Source organism: Caenorhabditis briggsae, assembly GCF_000004555.2.
Source record: "Caenorhabditis briggsae complete genome, chrX, whole genome shotgun sequence".
Lineage (NCBI taxonomy): Eukaryota > Metazoa > Nematoda > Chromadorea > Rhabditida > Rhabditidae > Caenorhabditis > Caenorhabditis briggsae.
Window position 1 is genome coordinate 371689 of NC_013491.2, and position 20384 is coordinate 392072.

General features: G+C 37.1%; 4 protein-coding genes across 4 annotated transcripts; 2 read left to right on the plus strand and 2 right to left on the minus strand.

Annotated features, from left to right (window-relative positions):
- Window positions 1–407: 407 nt before the first annotated feature.
- Cbr-ncam-1 lies at window positions 408–8423 on the minus strand (the record flags this gene model as incomplete). The annotated part of the gene is made up of 13 exons (XM_045238704.1): window positions 408–456; window positions 503–698; window positions 747–1619; window positions 1669–1956; window positions 2009–2171; window positions 2217–2584; window positions 2631–2802; window positions 4785–4906; window positions 5022–5168; window positions 5979–6126; window positions 6216–6372; window positions 6561–6720; window positions 8369–8423. 13 exons carry the CDS (start codon window positions 8421–8423, stop codon window positions 408–410), a joined length of 2898 nt encoding a protein of 965 aa, XP_045093682.1.
- Window positions 8424–14579: 6156 nt separating this feature from the next.
- On the plus strand, window positions 14580–15709 carry CBG08128 (the record flags this gene model as incomplete). Its single annotated transcript, XM_002643212.1, has 6 exons — window positions 14580–14798; window positions 14842–14949; window positions 14994–15115; window positions 15161–15246; window positions 15287–15388; window positions 15570–15709. 6 exons carry the CDS (start codon window positions 14580–14582, stop codon window positions 15707–15709), a joined length of 777 nt encoding a protein of 258 aa, XP_002643258.1.
- Window positions 15710–15963: 254 nt separating this feature from the next.
- CBG08129 lies at window positions 15964–18126 on the plus strand (the record flags this gene model as incomplete). Its single annotated transcript, XM_002643213.1, is given in 9 exon segments — window positions 15964–16124; window positions 16172–16205; window positions 16210–16281; window positions 16325–16393; window positions 16441–16540; window positions 16588–16808; window positions 16851–17084; window positions 17146–17558; window positions 18018–18126. Coding segments are annotated over 9 exon segments (1413 nt in total).
- Window positions 18127–18360: 234 nt separating this feature from the next.
- On the minus strand, window positions 18361–19635 carry Cbr-lgc-32 (the record flags this gene model as incomplete). Its single annotated transcript, XM_045238705.1, has 5 exons — window positions 18361–18724; window positions 18775–19062; window positions 19106–19226; window positions 19271–19480; window positions 19512–19635. The coding sequence occupies 5 exons, from the start codon at window positions 19633–19635 to the stop codon at window positions 18361–18363; spliced, it is 1107 nt and encodes a 368-aa protein (XP_045093683.1).
- Window positions 19636–20384: the final 749 nt, after the last annotated feature.

A 20384-nucleotide genomic window follows, 5' to 3' on the forward strand; every position in this document is an offset into this window, starting at 1 on the left:
CATAAAATAGTGAAACAGTGAAAAAAAGGAAAAGCTTTTCAGGATGAAATTAAGTATGAAAAACGAACCCGGCGTTCCGAGTGAAGCGTGGTCAATTGGGAGGCGTGAGGCAATTGAAAGTGGAGCAAAAAGAATAAAATAATATTTTTGACCAGAGAAAATGTTGAAGCAAAGCTTCCCAATAGGAACAAAAAGTCAATAATCTAAAATATATTGACATAAGAAGTGATTAGACGGTAGTCGTGAGCGGTTCCATAAACCTGAAAGTAAAATATAGACACTTTATAATCAAATCACAGTAATTCAACGGATGACGTTCACTGTATAACTTCACTCACCAAAAAATGGACATTAAAATGAACATTCTTGCACAAAAACTCATATAGTTTTTTCTTCACAAACACATTTTACCTAGCACCACTGGAATCCAAAAGTCGATTGCTCTCTGGTCCACTTCTACAAAAATAATCTTAATGACTTTTCCAGATATCTTTCCTTCTACCTTCCAGATTCTAAATCACTCTGTTTTCCTCCAGAACTCTTTCCACATAAGTTTAGACAAATACACGAAATCAATCCACATCTATTGGTGATATAACATCCGAGATCAATGAGAAGAAGAAGGACCAACACACCAATGGCTATGGCAATAGTCAGATGTGTGGTATCGAATCCTTCGTCGTATTTTGTCGGAGATTCTGGAAAATGTTCAATCACTATTGAAATCAAATTAATTATCTATTCACCATTTGTTTGATGTTCGAATTCTGCTGGTTCTCCTTGTCCAATTGCATTTTCAGCTGAGACCGCAACTTTATAATAAGAATGTGATTTAATGTTTGTAAGTTGCAACTGATTTTCGCTAGCATCTACTTCCAAAACCATCAAACTGCCATAAGCGACCATTTCTAAGCTATCTCTTTCCACGGATGTGGTTGGATCTGTAGGCAATATTTCAGCCGAATGCTGGTTTGTGAGAGATGTTTCATGATGCTCCGTGATTTCAATACTGGCGTTTTCTGTGTTCTCGGTGCTTTCTTCTGATTCATTATCACCAGTGGTTGATTCCACATTGTCCACAGAGTCCTCATCTTCACCTGAGTTTTGGCTGCTGCTTGTGCTCTCGGTCTTCTCGTGATGCTCCTCTTCTTCTTTACTTTCATTTGCGTTTTTTAATCTCATTTCTTGAATTGTGATTCTATATTTGAGCAATGGACTTCCATGACTGTTTGGCGTATCCCAAGAAACTGTACAATAATCCGAGCACTTCATTGTAACTTGTTGTGGTGACTGTGGCACCCATGGATCTGTGGTTTCAAAGTTGATCTCCTCGGTGTAGTCACTGTGTCCAGCCTCGTTGACTGCGCGAGCCTTGACCACATATTGTGTGTTAGGGGCTAAGTCTGGAATAGTGATATCTTCTTCAAACGGAACAGAAACAGCTCGAGCGTGATTCCAGTTGTAATCGGATTCCATTTCTTCAAATTTGGCAACCAAAAAGTCGATTGTCTGAGGTTTGCTCTCTTCCTTTTCGTACAAATCAGAATAAACGGCACATTTTCCATAGTTTGGATAAATCAATTTCTTGCAATCCATTCCCTCTGGGGTTGGTGGGGCCACTGAATAGAGTTTTTAATACTTCGTACTATGTATTCTGTTTCTACTCACCAACTTTGATTACTTCAATCTGCTTTTCTAGTTTTCCAACTCCATTGTCAGCTTTGCAAATGTAAACTCCAAAGTTATCACTGCCATAAAATGTTTCCAAAGTAAGTTTAGTGGAAGAAGCTTGTGTATCAATTTGGACAGAAGCTCCGTTAGCCTCCACCTCCTTTCCATCTTTATACCAATGCCACTTTGGACTTGGCACAGCGGAAACATCACAATAAATAGAAACAGTATTTCCATTGAAGGATCGAACATGTGGACCAGTATAGTGACGAAGGGTTGGTGGGTCTGAAAAAAATTAACTAGAATGTATACCTTGGAAATTCGAAAAAAAACTCACGAATAATTCCAACTTGAGTAACTTTGTTAGTTGTTCCGGCATCGTTGGTAACAGCACAAGTGTAATCAGCAGCGTCTTCCAAAGCAATGTTTTTGATGTGGAGAATCAGTTTGTTTTCTTCTGCTTGCAAAGTTATTCTCTCAGAGTTTACATCGTCAGCGAACTGTAAAAATTATAGGTTTTCCTTTCAAAAAAAAATCTAACTCACTCTCTTCCACCGCTTAGATTCTTCTTGCTCATCAGCGTGATCATCCTCATCGTTGTTAGACGCGGTTGTTTCCTCATTCTCATCATTATCAGAGGAGTCCGCAGATTTAATTTCAATTTCTTCATCAGTTGTGGCCGTTTCTTCAGAAGTAGAAGGTTCTTTCGTTCCAGTTTCCTGGGAATCAGTCTCTTCTTTTGGAATTTCTTCAGAATGAACTTCTTCAGAATGGTCCTTCTTGACCGTGAATTCGCGTGATCCAGAGGTAAATTTAGCTGTGACATGTCCACCTCCATTATAGCTGCATACAAGTTCAACATCTTCTCCTTCCTTGACAACATGATCGTGTTTCAAATCGACTTTTGGCTTCACTAAATAACTAATCATTGGAACTAATTCAGTGTTCGATTTGCTTACAGAAAACAGATAATTCAAAGCTTCTTTCATTTGTTCCAACAGTGTTGTTAGCGATGCATTTATAGGTTCCGGCATCTTCTGAATTCAACGATTCGATGATAAGAAGACCTTCGTCGACATTGTGCTTGTCAGAACGAGCGATCGGGACCTCGTCATCCTGAAATATACATTCCTTCAAGGCATATCAATGAAATTGTAATTATCTTTTGAAACTGGTTATAGATAAGATAGGCCCCTTGTTTTTCAATTGTTTTCTTTTCCTACGAAGTAATAAACTAAATGTATTCAGAAACACAAAACGCTCTTGTTAGGAAATATAATACTTTGCTCATGCGTTTTCGTACGCTTACTTCTTTCTTTTCCCCTAGTTTCACATTCTTTTTTCGCTCAATCATAATAAGTGTTCTTGTAGGTCCTGACAGCCGGCTCAAGGCATTGACAGCCGAAGGGAACCAAGGGGAAGACGAGGAAGAAAACGAGGATACCTGACTGAGCATGAATGAGCGATCACTTTGTTATTCTCAATATGAAGAAGAATGAGGAGAAGGGGAAGCGATTAAGTTTTACTTTACTATTGTTCCGGCACTAACAATAGGAAGAAACATCTGCACGGTTTATTGTCAAATGTTGTTCACCTGAATTTACCGGATTCACAATACAAGAATGACCGTTTTCACAGATCATTTTTACGGAGATTCTATCATAGAATAGGTTGAAAGCTAGGAAAAACATATATTGCCAGACTACTCTCTCCTATCTATAATTGCACGGCTATGTTATAGCATTTGAGAATCGAACAAAATAGAAAAGCAACAGAAATTAGAGTCTGACAACAATTCTCTTTTTGATTTGATTTCAACAGTATTTTTCAAGCATCTTTTCAGCTTCCAATATTAGAGATCCCTTTATAATTTGTTTGCAACTATGGACAACAATAATTTTCTTATAAAGAAGTGTGACCTTTGAGAAGTCCTCATCTTCACCTCATGCTGAGATAATAATTGGTTTATTACTGAGTCAATGTCCACACCACAGATGACCTCTCGCGTGATACCTCATGCATATGCTAACTTTCACGCCGGTGTGTCTGTTGATCTATTTTATTCATGACCTCCTATCAATATTCGTCTTCATCAATAATGCATTTTAAACAATTGACAACTGAGGGAAAGAAATAAATTCCTAGGTAATGGGAATATCTTGTGACTATAACTTCTTCAAGATGTAACTGAAAACAGTCCCTTATTTCTCTACACATTGCTCCTTTACACATTTTTCGTTTCATGGTTTTAATTCTACCGCAAATTGAATTAGGTGGTTAGTGGCAAGAAAAAGTTCCCTAGAGACTCAGTTCTCCATTTTCTCGGCATAACTTTCCATTTTTCCGGGTGGTGTCTAACTAACTTCTTTTCTTTTCATGAGGTCTTTCCTCTTGTTCCGTAGTTAACTGAGTTTCTCAATTGTTTTCCTGTTTCTATTTACGTTTTAGACATAGTGCGCAAGTTTTCTCCCGTCCATTTTTTTTGACCTCTTGCCCTTTCCACACTTCTGGCTTTTGATACTTCCCGACATTTCTGAACAAAAGGGATAGTCAAGGTGACATGGCATACAATTTTTTCTTCAACTCGCTTGGTAACTGAGGACCGCAACACACAGGAAGAAAGGGCTAAGAAGTCTGAGAAGCCGCACTTTGATGGATCATGCTGGTAGCAGAACAGTGTGCGGGAGAGAGAAAAAAGAAGAATAAGACTCGATGTTTGCTTTAACCTTACTTTTTCACTTCTCAGACAAACTCCAATGACTTACCCGAAAGTTGAAAAATGTCAAGAGACAGATATCCGCCCGAAGCGCGAAATGACAGGTGGTAGCAGCTATACTAAACGGAAAGAGACAGAAGAAGGTGAATTTTGCAACTACATCGAAAAGTGCAAATGGTCACAAGATTAAAAAGGTCAATGGGTTTTTTCAAACTTTCAAAAAATTCTTCTAAAGATGTTCCCCACATTAAAGTGTTTATATTGGGCTAATTCCATTATGGCATCACAAGAGCACCTCACCTCTTCACTAAAAGAATGCCGCGCTTGCCAGGTTCGAATTACTAATTGATAAACAGTGCGACAGGTGGTAGAAGCTTTGCAATCATAAATTAAGTACCTCAAAAAACCACTCATAGGCTGGTTTTGGTTTTCCGACGGCACCACATTTGAGCTCGATCGTATGTCCCTCAATTCCGCGGTTTCCATTTGGCACATCAAATACCGTAATTGTGGGGCGCGCTGAAATATAATTAATGTGTGAGCTATAGTGCGAGGATGGGACATATGGAGAAGACTAAGAGTTATACGAAAAACGCATTGAAACGTTTCCCACACAAATCGCACGCGTACTCACCATAGCCAGTAACATTTACTGAAAGGGTTTCGAAGGATGAATATTGAGCAGCGTTGCAGTTATAAACTCCGTCGTCTTTTTTAGCAGTGAAGTGTGGGATGTAGAGAATCTGATTGTTCTCGGAGAATTCGTAGCCACGTTGGGAAGCTGAAAAGGTTACAAAAATAACTTGCTAAGACATATGTGGTATGTTGTCTTCATCAGTTCTTCCAATTTCAACATATATCAAAAGGGAATTTTTCAAAATTCCAAAAAATTGAAACGGTCCGTTTTGAGAGGCTGTTGTTTGACATTTCTAAATTTGGAAATACTTTCAGCATGCTTCCAATCATGATGTTGAAACTCAGAGCTTACTTCTCCAAAAAACTGGATTGTCCAATGTGATTTTACTTAAATAATTGTTATGACTAAAATTATGAATTTTTCAAAATTTTATTTATATTTTTCTACGTCAGAATAGCCCCTCTTGTTCTCGTGTCTGATCTCATGCTACAGGTTATCCAGATGGCCGCAAATTTAGATTATCTCAGTCGCCAGTACAACAAAAGGCTTAGGATTCGCTAAGCGCCACTTGACCTGCCAGAACGCGTTTTTTCGTGAATACAATATCTTTTCTCGGAAGGCATCAAATTGAATTGCTCAATCTAATTATTTGCATTATGCCGACACCTACAGTCCGCAAGGATCAGCTTAAGGGTCACTAGAGGAAGTGTATTTTCTCGGTTTTCTTGATCAGAACAAACCACCCATAATTATCATTGTTTTGTTTCTATTTTATAAATTTGGATGGGAGATGATTTGCCCTTTTGTTCGGTTTTTGAATGGCCAGTGTTCTTCGGGAGGTTAACGGAGACAGAAAAATAGACAGATAGTGTGATCAGATGGCAAAACGCGATGATGAGTGACATATATGCGCAAGTTGCGCAATTTAGTGGAAAAGGTCATATTGCACGCGGCTAGACACACTTACTTTCGTCCAGGGTAACGCCATTAAACTGCCAAAACACCTCGAGTTGATCAGTTCCCACCACTTCGCAGACGATTTCAGCACGAGTTCCCTCTTCAGGGTGTTGCTCGTTTTGTACATTGACGAATTTTGGGGGATCTGAAAATTCGTTTGCTGTTTGGTTTTTCAAACAGGATTCGGGTTACAGAAAAAAAGGTTTCTAATAACAAGAAAGACCTTCTCAAGGCTTGAACATCAAACCACTTACCGACAAAACTAATATCTGCGGAAATTTCTTGTTTTTCCCCATGGATTTCTGTCTGACAAGTGTATTTTCCTCCGTCAGAAATTTTGGGACGATTGATCATCAACTGATTTGAATAGGTTCGCTCGATGGTCATGGTACTGCAAGCAATTCATCATGCACAATATTACGTCATCAAAAGGAGAATAGGCGAAATGAATAGAAAATAAGCAGAAAGGGAGAAACGCCAATCTGCTGATACAGATGCAAATTCTGATTGTAATTGATGACCATATGCTTTTTCTTGGCCTTCTCACAATTCATGATATATTGCTGCTCTGTTTCTCACCTTCCAAATCGAGGAATAAGCTTCCCATCTCTGAACCATTCAATTTTGACATCACTAGCTGCACCATCGAAATCTTTCACTTTACACACAGCAAGAAAATTGTCCCCAGACCGCCTATTTTGTAGTCGTTCTTCTGATGGGCTGACAGTCAATGTCCATCCTGAAATTCATTTCTTGGTAATCAGATGATTCCACAATTATCACAACTCAATTCAGTTTTTGCTCATGCGACTCGATAGAACGGAAGAGATGGGTTCTGTTTGGTGTTGCGATTTGTGAAGCATCGCAAACATCCAAAAAGATGAACATCATACAATTTCATTGACACATTACTGAGCTAACAAGTAAGTATTTGCTATAGTGAAAACATACAAAAACACTGTTCTACTATCTCGAGAATATTGGAGCTAAAGAGATTGTTTTTATCCAAAGATTCCTGTTTCCGATAATAAAATAATATTAATAATCTTAGTTTTTGAACACTTTTTTTGCAGTGAAAATAACTCCTGGAAATTCCTCGGCAACTTATGAAACCCTAATTGCCATATACCAGATTTGCTTTCCAGCGACACCTTTTTCCGTTCACAAGTTTTTCTTCAAGAATGCATGAAAAATTCAACAGTTCCCAAAATTTTCCCTAGCAATTGTCTACGAACTAATTCGTACAGTTTTCTGATGTTAAGAAATGCCGCCGATGCGCCAGATTTGAATAACATGTATATTTGCGTCCTATTAGCAGTACTCTTTGTCTCAATGAGTTTGGATTAGTTGTGAAACATGTTCTTCGCCTCTTCATTCTTCACCCGAACTTGTTCATCTTCATTTTCTCCTATCTCTGTTTCTCCTTAAACGAGCCAATCATCAAAAGCGCTGGTCGCTGCCCGTCGTCTATTTTCGAGTGTGTGCCGTTTTGTTTGGTAAGTTGTGTGATCCACCCCGCGCTGCACTTTCTGTGAACACTTTTTGGCTGCTTCTGACTGCCTGCCTACCTCTCCTCTTTTCAACCTACTTATTTACCTATAGCTAATAAGCAACTTCTTATTGGAGAAAAAGAGAGAGGCGGTTTACTTAGTCGTCTTCTCTTTACTCCTGTTGTTTCATATACACAGGCACCGATTTACTGTGCTTTTCAAGATGTTGAAATCTTCAAATGCAAGTAGTACACAATCATGACGAATTCTCTCACACATACACTCTCAGCTGGCCAGAAAACAAAACGACTTGGACCGAATAACTTTGTTTCACGGAGCAGATTGAGCCAACACGAAAACGAGAGCAAAAAGCAGCTAGAGAAATGGGCGAAGGCGCACATAACATAGGAGAGATACATTCAAGGTTATTATGTAAATAAGTGTGTCGGCGCCAAAAGTCTGCGAGAAAGAAGGAGATTCCTTATATAACCATCAAATAAGAAACGAGCAATAAGAAATGGAAAATTTCTACTCGAGTTCACTAAAATGGGAAAGGGCAATCATGAAGAAAAATTTCTCGAGTTGTTTTTCAGGTCAGCAATCCCTCCAGGAAGAAAATAGCGTTTCTCTATTTATTCTATAAGTGGAATTCGCAGTGTGGAATTAGGAAGAAGATTGCCGAGATTATTTTCGAAAGTGGGTTTTGCAAACTAAAATAGGAATTTTTTCGTGACAATTCTACGGATGCAAACGAAGCCACTGCAAAAATTAGAGCAATATGTTTTGAATTGAATCAAAAGTCAGAAACATGAAGAAACATGAATTTTTTAATTCTTTTATCTTTGATTGTTTTTTCTATTTTTTGCGAAGAAAATGTTTATTGAAAAAAAGGCTAACCTGATACCGTCGGTAATCCGATAAACAGTAGTGACAACCATAAAGTTGTTGTCATCCTGTGCAAAAAATGGTCAAAAATTCCTTCGGCTTGTCTTTCGCTTCTAACTGAATGCACCCCCCCTTCTCCCCCTCTTTCCTGTCTACTCCTTCCCTGGCCTGCAAGCCACGCCCCCAATTTTCGCGCACGATCTCTAGTCAACACACACTATTTCGTGTTCCACGGTGGTCGAGTGCACGGTCGGGATGGTTATAGATAGGCTCCACCCTTCATTTGATATCCATTACTTTTTCGCTTTTTTCATTAGCATAAAATTAACAAATATTGGTGTTGATGTGGTAATTCGATATCGATTGCAAAATCCATTCCTTTTCAATTTGATTTCTTGATCTGAAGGAAGATACAATAACAAGAGATACAATAAAGAAACTTCCGAAAACCCCTGGAAAACATTTTCAAAGAGCTAGTCACAAGATAAATGTGTTTTACAGGTGAATCAGGAAGGGTTTGATAACTGTAAAGGCAAAAATTATGGACCGCAGGTTGAAATTGTCCGTTTTGTTATAGCCGAGTCGTATTCGAAAATGAATTAACCTTACATCTGATCTGTTCAAAGAATAAACAAACCACCAACGTTCTCAGATTGAGCATCACGAGGATTTTTTATGCAACTGGAACCTATATCAAAATTAGGCCTCGAAATGTTGTTTAGAATTGATGAATGACATTTATCTACACTCATAGCGCTCTATAGACAACTTGGGAGTCTAGTGCAAGCACATGCTAGCATTGCATAATTTTGAATAGAGTCCGAGAGATCCGACAAATATATTGTTTTTAACCAATATAATTCTCAAGGGATATCAAACACACATTTTCCTTTTTCTCCATCTTCTCACTAAAAGCCTTTTCTCTTCAAAAAAAGAAGGGAGTATAGGAAGGAGGGGTAAAAATAGAGAAGAACGAAAAAAAATGAAAGGCGGATTACGGATCGCAGTGAAATCCCAGAATAAGAGCCTGATAATCGTTTGTCTTGTATTTAAATTCTTTCGTTTTAATAATTGTTTTCTTACCTTACATTGAACTTTTATGCCTCGTTAGAAAATCTAAACGTTGCAAACTTCTCATTGTGTTTCCTTAAATTGATTCAGTTTATTGAAAACGAGAGAGTATCGTATTGACGAGTTATGTAAGTTGGCACGTAGTTAGTTGTTGGATTACAGTTTGAAGAAAAATGACTGTTCAGATAATTTCGTTCCGAAATAGCAGCTTAAAATACATTAGAATGCTTATGAAAATCTTTCAAGTACCATATCATATAACATTTACCATATAGCAGTACCATATAACATGCAGTAACGTATTTTTCAATTGAGTTTTAGCCATTTTGATCTTTTTCAGGAGTCTGGAACTCTCTGTTAAATTCTCGATCTTTCTGGAAATCTTGGAGGCTGTAAAACAGACCTAGATTGCAAACATTAAAAAAATTTGGAAAATTCCTACGCGATTTTCAGATTTCTGATGGATACCTATTTTTCTCGTTTTCAGCACAAAAGCTGGCCACAGAGGGGTGTCTCTCAAGAATCGGCATTTTCTGAAAAACTAGTAATTTTCTATTCTTAAGGTTCATCTAGTCATTTATTGTTCCAGTTTTCTGGAAACATAAACGGTTTATTATTCTTTAGTTTACCTCCCCCGTTCGATTCTTTCCCGGAAATCATTCATTATCTTATCGATTAAAAGTCTCTTTGATGACCGTTCTTTGTTGTACCAACATCCAACAATCGCCAATGACACGCGGTGCAAATCGAACAATGTATGTGGTTTGCTAATTTACATAAATATAATAAAAAGTCGAAGGCCACATTCTGTTAATGATTTTGTTCCGAAATTGTTGAACACTTTTGGAAATTATAAAGTTTTGGAAAAAGGAGCACTGTCAAACAGAGTTCAAGGTCCCTGTAAAACAACAGGGAAATATTTATAGTAGAAGTACGCCAGTTTTGGAAGTTTTTCCAGAAATTGAAATGAGATGAAGCTTCAGCTTCTTATCTAAAGTGTAACAAAAAGGAAAACAGACCAATCGGCCAAAATGAGCACGACGCCATAAAAAACTATCATAATATTTTATGCGCGGCGCTGGTTGTTAGCTTACTCGCGCATTTTCGCTTTTCTCAAAAGATCGGCGTTATATTCAAAATATTATTACTTTGATGTGGAGTTATGCGTAATCAATTTCCACGCAGTAAGGAAGTCGCTGTCAATATTTTACAGCTCTGTAAAATGAAGGCAAAAATATTTTATGTTTATTTGCTGCTTTTTTCGCATTAGATAATCAATAAATGTTTGAGCATGCACAACATTTTAGCTTTAAACCCTTGTAGAACAGATAGTTTGTGGTTTATCATCGAGCACAAGGGTACCACAAAATCACAAAGTTGCGGTGGAGCTAGTTTATGTAACGAATCTTGAACACATTTCTTTTTTCCACCTCAACCTTCATCGTCGGACAATTCTCTCATTACTTGTGTGGCCGGGAACGACTGAAATAATAAGATTAAGATTTTCTAGAATTTTCTGATATCCTTCAAAATTAAAATATTTCATTACTCGCTGAAACGATTTTTAGAAACAAAAAAAAAACAAAAAAAAAGATTTTCAAAGGTTCAGTTGCTTTTACTGGTAATTTTTTGTGTTTTCGCATGTGATATTTATTACGTGAACAATGATTTTTGAAGTTTCTCGATGATTATACCGTATATTTTCCTACCATTTTCATTATCGTGAATTTTGATATCACAACAAAAAATGATTATTGTTTCCGATTTGAAAAGAATTGGAGTATGAGGAGTAGTTAGATATAGGAGAACCAGTCAATTAAAATCTCATGGGCAACAATTTTCTTCGCGAATACACCCACAAATAGACTTCTTTCTTAAAAATGTTTTATGATCATTCCAGTAATAACAGATAACATCCATGAATGCTGTTATTCATATAGTTTTCCCTTTTTTTCTAGGCTGCCTTGATGTATTTCACTTTGAATCAAAGTCGTGCTAGTCTAATTTTTAGAATTTTTTCTGCAATTAAAAACGTACAATGGTGGCAAAAAACTTTGCTGGGTTTTATCTTTTATTTTCAAAGCCGAAGTAGAATTGAAAGCTGGAAAAAACAAGAGAAACAACTTGAAATTTTCTATAAAACACTTCCAATTCGTTTTGTTTCAATAAATCTACAATTTAAATGGTCCTTTGAAAGGTTTTAAATGAAAATTTGAATTCTACGCCAACTAACGTTAAATGGATATGGAAATTTTTGTTTTTTGAGAAAAATAAGAACTTCGCTCAAAGTTTCATGGCATTGTCTTTCAAATTTCTTAATTGTAACGTTTATTCTTTTCCTATGCTCATTAATATTTATGTCATTGTATTTCTCACGATTTTACATCGTAATAAATTATTTTTAAAAAATGGTGGTGCTAATGTTATCGACATCTACACGAAATGCGGTTTCAAAACAATGAAAAATTCATTTCCAATTGAATTTAGTGTGGACTCGCGGGGTACTAGTTTTCTTGCTTTGCCCCCAAAAGAAGTTCTGTCGTCTGTCTTCTGCTGCTTCTGCTTCTTCTTTTCTCGTTTCTCGTTTATTTTCTTCGAATCCATTGGCAAAAAGTTCATCCTTTCAAATAATCGTGCTCTATTCACTTTTCATCCGCGCGAGGAACAAGAGATTTGCACCTCGGCCGACAGCTCAATTCGCTTTCACGCCAACGAATTTTATTTGACGATGTGGAGAGATGCCACTAGCTGTCATCGTCGTCGTGGGATGGCATTAAATTTCGAGAAAGAATATATTTGAGAATTGAATTTCCGGCCTCTCCCCTCTCAGATGCCATGCGTTTCGGCCAACATTTATCATTTGTAACCTGAAATTATCTATAAGTCCACTTCTCGTTCAAATTGAGAGCTTTCCACATTGAAATTTTCTTGGAAAGCCTTTCATATCTGTCGTTTACAGCTTGAATTCGAATGTACATATTTAAAAATACGGAAGACGAGAAGCCATGTATGAATATTTCTGTCATGTTATATTTCCGATAAACACAAACATCTATCCCTTTCAACAAAACATCACTGTGCCCTTTCTCAATGTTTTGAGTCTCCTCCATAAACCCTGAAAATGTTACTGGCGCCAAAGTTTTCTTGTATTTCCAATAGTTTGACTTTGTATGTGGAAAACAATTAGCGTCTCGCGGATGGCATTCCCCTCACCTCTTTTTTTTCTCTCACATTTCCTAGCTCAAAAAAACTTCACAGAAAGTGGGTTTTGTTTTTATGTTGTCATTGCAGATGACCGACACCATCATTTCACCCTGCACAGTCACTACATCCATCACACCACTGAGACACATACATCGACTCACGGAAGACAGGTTTGATTTTTTCTATTGGTTCATACAAAAGAGCGGTTATGAAATGATGGTTGTCACACAAGTTTTTCACGTATAAAAATGCGATCTCAAGAAAATACTTAAGTAGAATAATATTAATTATATAATTTGTACTAGTTTCTAAGTAATCCTGGTACTCCACCTATTTTGCTTATTTACTGATTGAGAAAATTAGGAAAAATACCAGGTTTTTTACCTAAATAAATACTAAATGTAATTTCCTCTCTTTCTTGAAAATAAAAATAAAAATAAAACGAAAAAAAGTTCGGAGAATCGGAGCACCGCCAAAACGTGGAATGCCTTGCAGTTGAGAACTTTTTCTTTTTAAATCCTCGTAAAACCTTGAGATTATAAGTGTCTTTTTTTGATATCATGAAAAACTAGGTGTGGTTGTTTTAGTTTGTTTTACATACATCCTGCAGTAGATGAAACCCATTCCAATGAAAACACATTTGTTTCAAAAAATGTGATTCTTACGATCACCTTCATTAGATTCCCTTTTTTGCTATTGTCAATGATTTTTTGAAGAAACGCACCAGCACTTCTACTTCTTCTGCCGCTTTTTTTGCTCCCATGGGCATAAAAGGGTTGAGATAGAAGAAAGGGTATAGAGAAGGCGAAAGTGGAACATCTCTATAGACTCATATTCCTTCTCGTTTCCGTAATTACATGTCCGCGTCGTTTTCAAGCGCATTTCTCTCCTTTTCTCAATACGCTGTCGTTTGAATTGAGGAAAACGACGAGTCAAATAGGGTGTTGAGACGGAAACCGGGAGATGGTGAAGAGCAAAAGTAGTGTGCAAATGGCACTTTATTTTCATGCTCCTGAATACGGAGAAGACGAGAGGTGGTGTTGAGAGTTATTTTCAGGCATATTTCTTTGCTTCACTTGACACTTCTTTTGATTTGGAGATGCGGCAGTATTTTTGTAGTTATAGTTTTTTTCTATTTAAATCTGGTTTCAAAGTGAATCGTAATGTGAGTTTCGTATAAATAAAGTCATTAAGTCAGGCCTTTATCCAGGTGGCAAAGAAGGAATAACTTTCGCCAGAATGCATTTTCAACATTCCAATCAATTATTCGAATAATCTCAAAATACAGTAGGAAAAATTTATAGTAGATATTAGTCACAATGTGACGATACCAATTCTCTTGGGAAATACTTGACGATTTTTTTCTTAGTAATGCTCTGTAATACTGGCCAATAATGTCGTTGATCATACACAGATATCACGAGAATTGCGTGTTTTTCTTTTTTTTTTCTCGTGTTTTTTCGAAAAACAACACCAACAGCTCTCTTTTTTCCCTTCTCCGACCTCATTATTTATTCATAACTCACCCAAGAAGAAAGCTTCTTATGTTAATTGAAATATTTTATGAGATGCTTCTTGAATGCTTTTGTAATATATTTGATGAGCAAGGCGCATTTGAAGGACGTGTTTCGATTACACTTTTCCGTTTTTTTACGGTTCCCTAAAAGCAAAAAGACTAGAAATAGCATATAAGAAGTGTTTATCGAATTGGGGATGGATTTCTTTCTAGCACGTGATTCTCCCCTCCCTTTTGCTTCTTCTCGCTCTCATTTTTCAGTTAATCCGTTCGTTCAATTCTTTTATCAAATCCTCTTGTCATGTTTTTGTTCATTGGGGATTAATTCACAAACAATTTTTACATACCCCGCATTTTGCGTTTCTCTTCTTATCCGCTTTATATTCTTCTCACAAGTATCATACTTTCTCATATATAAATCTTAGGCTCCCAATGAATGAGATTAATTTGGTAGCTGAGAAATTCTACGACGTGCTCGACGAGCAGCTCTTAGACAGTGAGAAATTTCTTGCTAAAATGGGTGCCCCAACTGAAGATACCATTGTTAGTAGAAAACAGTCGGCGAGCGATCTACAAAGTCGTCTCAAAACGAGAAAGCTGCTCGGTGTGGGAGAGTTGGCAGGAGACAATGGCGATGTTTACAAATCAAAAGTGAGTTATTTTTCAATTTTTCGAGTTTAACTATTCAAATCAGATATCTCAACTTCTCGGAATCAATGAATCACTCTACGTCCGTTTGCCACGAGGAATGTTCGTATGGAACACTCTGAACTCTGTCTACTTCCTTCTAATCGGCGCAATAGTGAGTTCATATTTTGAATTAATGAACTTCATGTCATTCTTCAGTGTCTGTTCCTGCCGCGTTTTGGTCTATACCTAGACCATGGAATCGAATCAATTCCAATCGAAGCATACGTGATTGTTCGTTACTATGGTGTCACGCTGCTGTCCTTTGGATTGTTGTTCAAGTAATATCCTTAATTGAAATTGAGTCGAATTTTCATTTCTGGCAGATTCATCTTGCAACAACGGGAAAATCGAGCGGACATCGCACTGCTTTTGTTGGTCACTGCAGTTTTCCATATAGTTGTTCTCATTGGTAACTAATACTAAAAAAAACGTTGAAATCTTTGTTTCAGTATCTACTGCTTCCAACGGTACAGTCACTTGGTGGTCCGCGACAATTCGTCTGAGTCTCATTCTTGGAAATTTATTTTATCACGCTTTTGTTGACGGCCAAGGTAAGTGAAGTAAATAGTCGGCATGTTTTCTAAGGTTTTTTTTCTAAGGTTTTCTTATGTTGTTGTCTAAGCTTTTCATTCATTTTCCTTCATTCCTGTGGGATAAATATTTTATAGTTTGTAGAAAGTCATTTTGAAATTGGATCTACTCAAAACGTTCGAATTACCTATTAACTTTTAGGAGGACTTCATCGCCAATTGATCCGAGTCATTGAAGACTCCTCATACTTCTGCTTATCGCCGATCCTTGAAAAGAAAACCACAATCGGTGTCGTTGAAGACTTGCTCGAAGATTTTGAAAAAGTCAAAAAGAATGAATAAAATAACCATTTTTCGACACACACGTTTCTCGATTCTCTCCATCGTTCAACTTGCAGTTTTTCTCCGTTTTTTTCCCGCGTACCCTATTCTTCTCTTTGTCCCTGTATTCATCTAGACTGTATGTATCACGCACACAACTATCTCATTTTTATGCAAATCCATCGATTCGCTCTGTGGAATAAACTCACGAAATTCATGTAAAACTGAAACCGAATCTGGAATTCTCTGAAAACTTCTCACATTTTTTCAACACTATGTTGAAACAACTATTTTGCGTGCTGGTAATAATCGGGCTGTTAATCAAAAAGCATCAAGCTACTGACTATGATCAATATGATTATGATTGGCTGACAGCTAAACCTCGGCCAGAAGCGTCAACGCCGTCTTCTACAAAATCTCCGGACGATGATGATGTGTAGGTTTAGAACCGAGAAATACCAAAAATAATATTTTTCCTTTGAGTATCGTCGATCAATTAGACAACCGAAAAGCAGTAAATAGGTGAAATTTCTGGAGGATTCTCAAATGAAAAAAGTTTCTCTTGTCCTCACGCCAAACCTATGTTACATACGGTTTGTGAGAACAGGCTGCATGTAAAAAATAGATCCAATTTAGGGAGAATCTGTCGCTCAGTTGTCTCCAGAAGACATTCGAATTGTTGGTGCAATGGGAGACTCATTAGCTGTAATTTCCCTTTAGTATACCCTCCCATATAACATACCCTATTGCAGTCAGGACGTGGTTTGTGGCCATTCACCGATGTTGAATTTCGTGGTGCTGCATTTCCAATTGGCGGTGATGCAAATATGGACGGGTTGGTCACACTGCCAAGTGATCAAAATGCGCTTCCAACAATTAACAATATTTATAAAATTCAGATATCTTGAGTCAGTTTGTGCCCAATTTGGAAGGAATATCTCACGGAATGGGCTCGAAAAGTGCTCTACCAGATTACCAATTTAATGTAGCAGAGATTGGAGCAGAAACAGAAGACTTACCTCAACAAGCTCTAGAACTAGTTCATAGGATACAACGTTATGTCGGAAGAACTCTCAAAAACAAGTGGGCTTTAATAACCATTGTCACAGGCTCAGAAGAGGTATTAGCATGGTCGATGAAACTTATCCAATAAAAATTTCAGTTTTGTGAAAAATGCGAGCCACCAAGCCGCACATCTATCCGTCGAGCGCTAGGTGTTTTACGAAGAGGACTTCCAAAAGCACTCATTGTATTATTAGGACCAGTACATGTGGCATCCACCTATCGGCAAAACATTAATCTGATGCGTCCTCGTTGTAAATGTCTGGAGAAGATGACTGGCAGCAATTATAGAAATTTGTTTGACGTTTGGAAAACATATTTTGTAGATTTGGAAGTAAGTGATGTCACTTTTCAATATAGTTTATGTCGATTTATGCGAAACAATTCAAATTCAGAACGAATTCAATACGGATAACGGAACATTTGGTGTACTTTCTATTCCGTCGTTGGCAATTCATTCTCGTAACCCGCAATCACTTCTCGTTCCCGGAAAACCTCTTTTGAACCGAAAAGGACACTCATATGCTGCTAAATGGCTTTGGAATCGGCTGATTGCTGGTCCAAACTACAATATTTCTCTGATTGCCCTCTCCGAAGACACTTATTATTGCCCTTCGCTTGGTTGTCCGTATATCCGAACGGTCCAGAACTTCAAGTCATGCACCATACTTACAGAAGAAAAGTGGAGAAAGCAAAATATCATAGCTAAAGAACACAAAACCGGAAAAGAAGCGAGACAGGAAGTGATTCGAACTAATTTGGCGGGAGTAATTGCTGTTATTCTTGGGTTGTCAATGCTAAGTGTTTTGTAAGTTAACATAGAACACTAGTTTAGATGTCATATCCGGTGTACTCTTGTACCCTAAACAAAACATTCCTCAGCAGTATCTCTCAATTTTTTCTTTTTTTCAAACTATGAGAGAGGAAGGAAAAGATAACAAATGGCGCCATTCTCTGATTTATTTCCTGTTCAGTCGTTTCGTGTTGTTCTCGAAAACAATTGATAGGTGGATTACTGTTGAAATCGTTAGCGAATGTTTTTGGCTGACTTGTGTCATGTGGCGGATGACAAGAAAATTGGAAAGTGATTAAAGTTCATATTGCGCCCTTTGTAAGAGACAATTGGATATGAGAGACGAAAACAGTTTATATTTTGCCGTTTAAACATTGTATGATGATAGCGCACAAGTTATCAAACATAATATTCGTTTAAAATACTCCCTCCAATAATCTCAAATACCGAATATTACACAATTAATTTTTTCAGTATATTCGGAACCTATTTCTACTGTCATGGATTAAAAGCAACAAAGGGAAGATTCGACTTTGGACAAACGACCACTGAACTTGAAATTGAACAACAAGAAGAGAAATGAATTTGTTTATCTTGAAAGACAATGGAAAAATTTAAAAAAAAATACCAACTAAAATTGAATATTTACATTTATAAAATATGCAGACTCTCCATATCAAAATCGTTGACCATGTTAACCATCGAAGACCTCTCCGCGCAGAAACCGTACATGAAAACCACAATAACGACGCCAAAGAAAACAAAACTAGCGATATCAAACACGAGCGCAGTTTTTCTGCAGCAATTTCTTGTCTTCCTAAAATATTTTTGTATTGTTCAACTGTTGTTCCTTCAATTTATTTCTACCTCTTCTTCTTTGTCTCAGATCATTCATCTCTTCATACAAAGGTTCCATTTCATATTTTGATGAACGACGTTTTGAAAAGCAACATGTTTTCGATCTTCCCATACTTGCAAACAGTGTTATTAAAATCAACTCGACAACAATGCCGATTGTGAAAGTGTATGCAAATGTTTTCCAAATAGAAACCGCCGTAACTCCTCCATTTCCCAGAAGACCTGGCTCATTTGCGAGGAAATGAACACATTGGAGGATTAGTGACGTCATTAGAATGCAACAGCGAGTGATCGCCATTGGACCAAGTAGGAGCGAAAGCCATCTAAAACATTTATGTGTTCAAAACATGAGTGATGGTGCGTGATTTCTTACGCAGGAACCATGAACAATGCAGAAGGATAGAAAAAGTTAACTAATAAGTGTTGTGGATGTTGTGAAAGGTGATAGTTAATTTGGAATTCGTCATCAGACGTTGAATTGTAGTTGACATCGTGCATAATGAGGTTCTCTTTGGTCTTCGGTTTTGTGATCAATTTTCCAGTCTCTACAGAAATTGTGTCAAAGCTTCCCAAATTAGTGTATTTCCACGAAAACGTGCAAGTGGCATTAGAAAAAGGATTCTTTGTGTCGTCCACCTCACATGGCATGATTCTTGTGATTCTAAATAATATTTATAACAGTCTTAACTTCAAATCGTGCAAACCTTTTTGATGCGGTTATGCTCCCGTTTTCATTTATGAAGAATCTGTAGGTTTTATCATCTTCGTACTCTTCAGAATGAATGAAGAATACATCTGGTTTCCAAAAGAAGGTATTATCGCTACCTGAAAAAGCTTACCAGAAATTTAAATAATTTAATGACACCTACTGATCTCAATTCTTGGATTGCATGGATTGAGATGGTAGAAAGCCAAACTATCGTTCTTGAAATTAAATACAACTCGCAGAACCTGTATTGTAGACTTACGACCCAGTTCATCACAAAGTACCCATCTGCTCCCAAATGGTTTTCTCGCTTGCTGTATATCCAGTTTCTCACATAGTACGTTGCACCAATAGTGAGAGCTGAAACCGCTGTCTAAAAATTCGATATCGCGAACTACAATTACATTTTGACGTTTCTTTTGGCTCAACTGTTTGGAGATAATGTAATAACTTCTTTTCCGATATACAATCATTGGCCGATGCAAGGACTGGCAAAAGAACGATGAGAACGGAGAACCAATACAGCATGACACCAAGTACCTAAAAAATATCGATTGAATATCTCGAAAAAAATAAATTGAAAAAAAGAGACGAAATGAGAAGAAGAAAACATAACCGCATTCATCTACTGTTTAAAAAGTAAGTAATGTTTCTTATCAAATTTGAAGAAAAAGAAAATCTTTCCTCCCATTTTCACAGAAACAAAAAAAAGAGAGATAGGCGGTACCAGAACGAGAAGAAAAAAAAATCGAAAAAAAAACATTAAAACGTCACACGATAAAATAGACCATTTATCTATTGGAATAATGAAATCAAAACGAAAACAAATTAGACATCCAGAACAAAGAAAATTTATGAGGAATGTAGACGTATTCCATTGGAAAAAATGATAAGAATCTGGTTATGGGTAGACGGATGGTGTCGGAAAAACAGTCGGTCAATGTTGCAATTCACAAATATTTTTTCAGATGTTATTTTTCTTCTCTCATTTTTTTGTCTCATGAAGAGGTGCCACTTTTTGTTTTACTGTGTTCAAGTCAACAGTGAAAATTCAAGACCAAAAAAAATGCTTCTTGTGTTCCATAGAAAAAATTCAAATTTGGTTTTTTTGTGTTGGTGCCACGGTTCAAGCTTAACTTGGTTTTGACAATAAGAATTCGTCTGTTTTTTTTCGAGATTTTTTTTCTGAATCTGTTACTACTGAAAATTGTTCGTTTTCTGCTCCAGTCGTCTGTGTCGGAGGGTCTCGGTCATCAATTTCAAACACTGATAAGAAC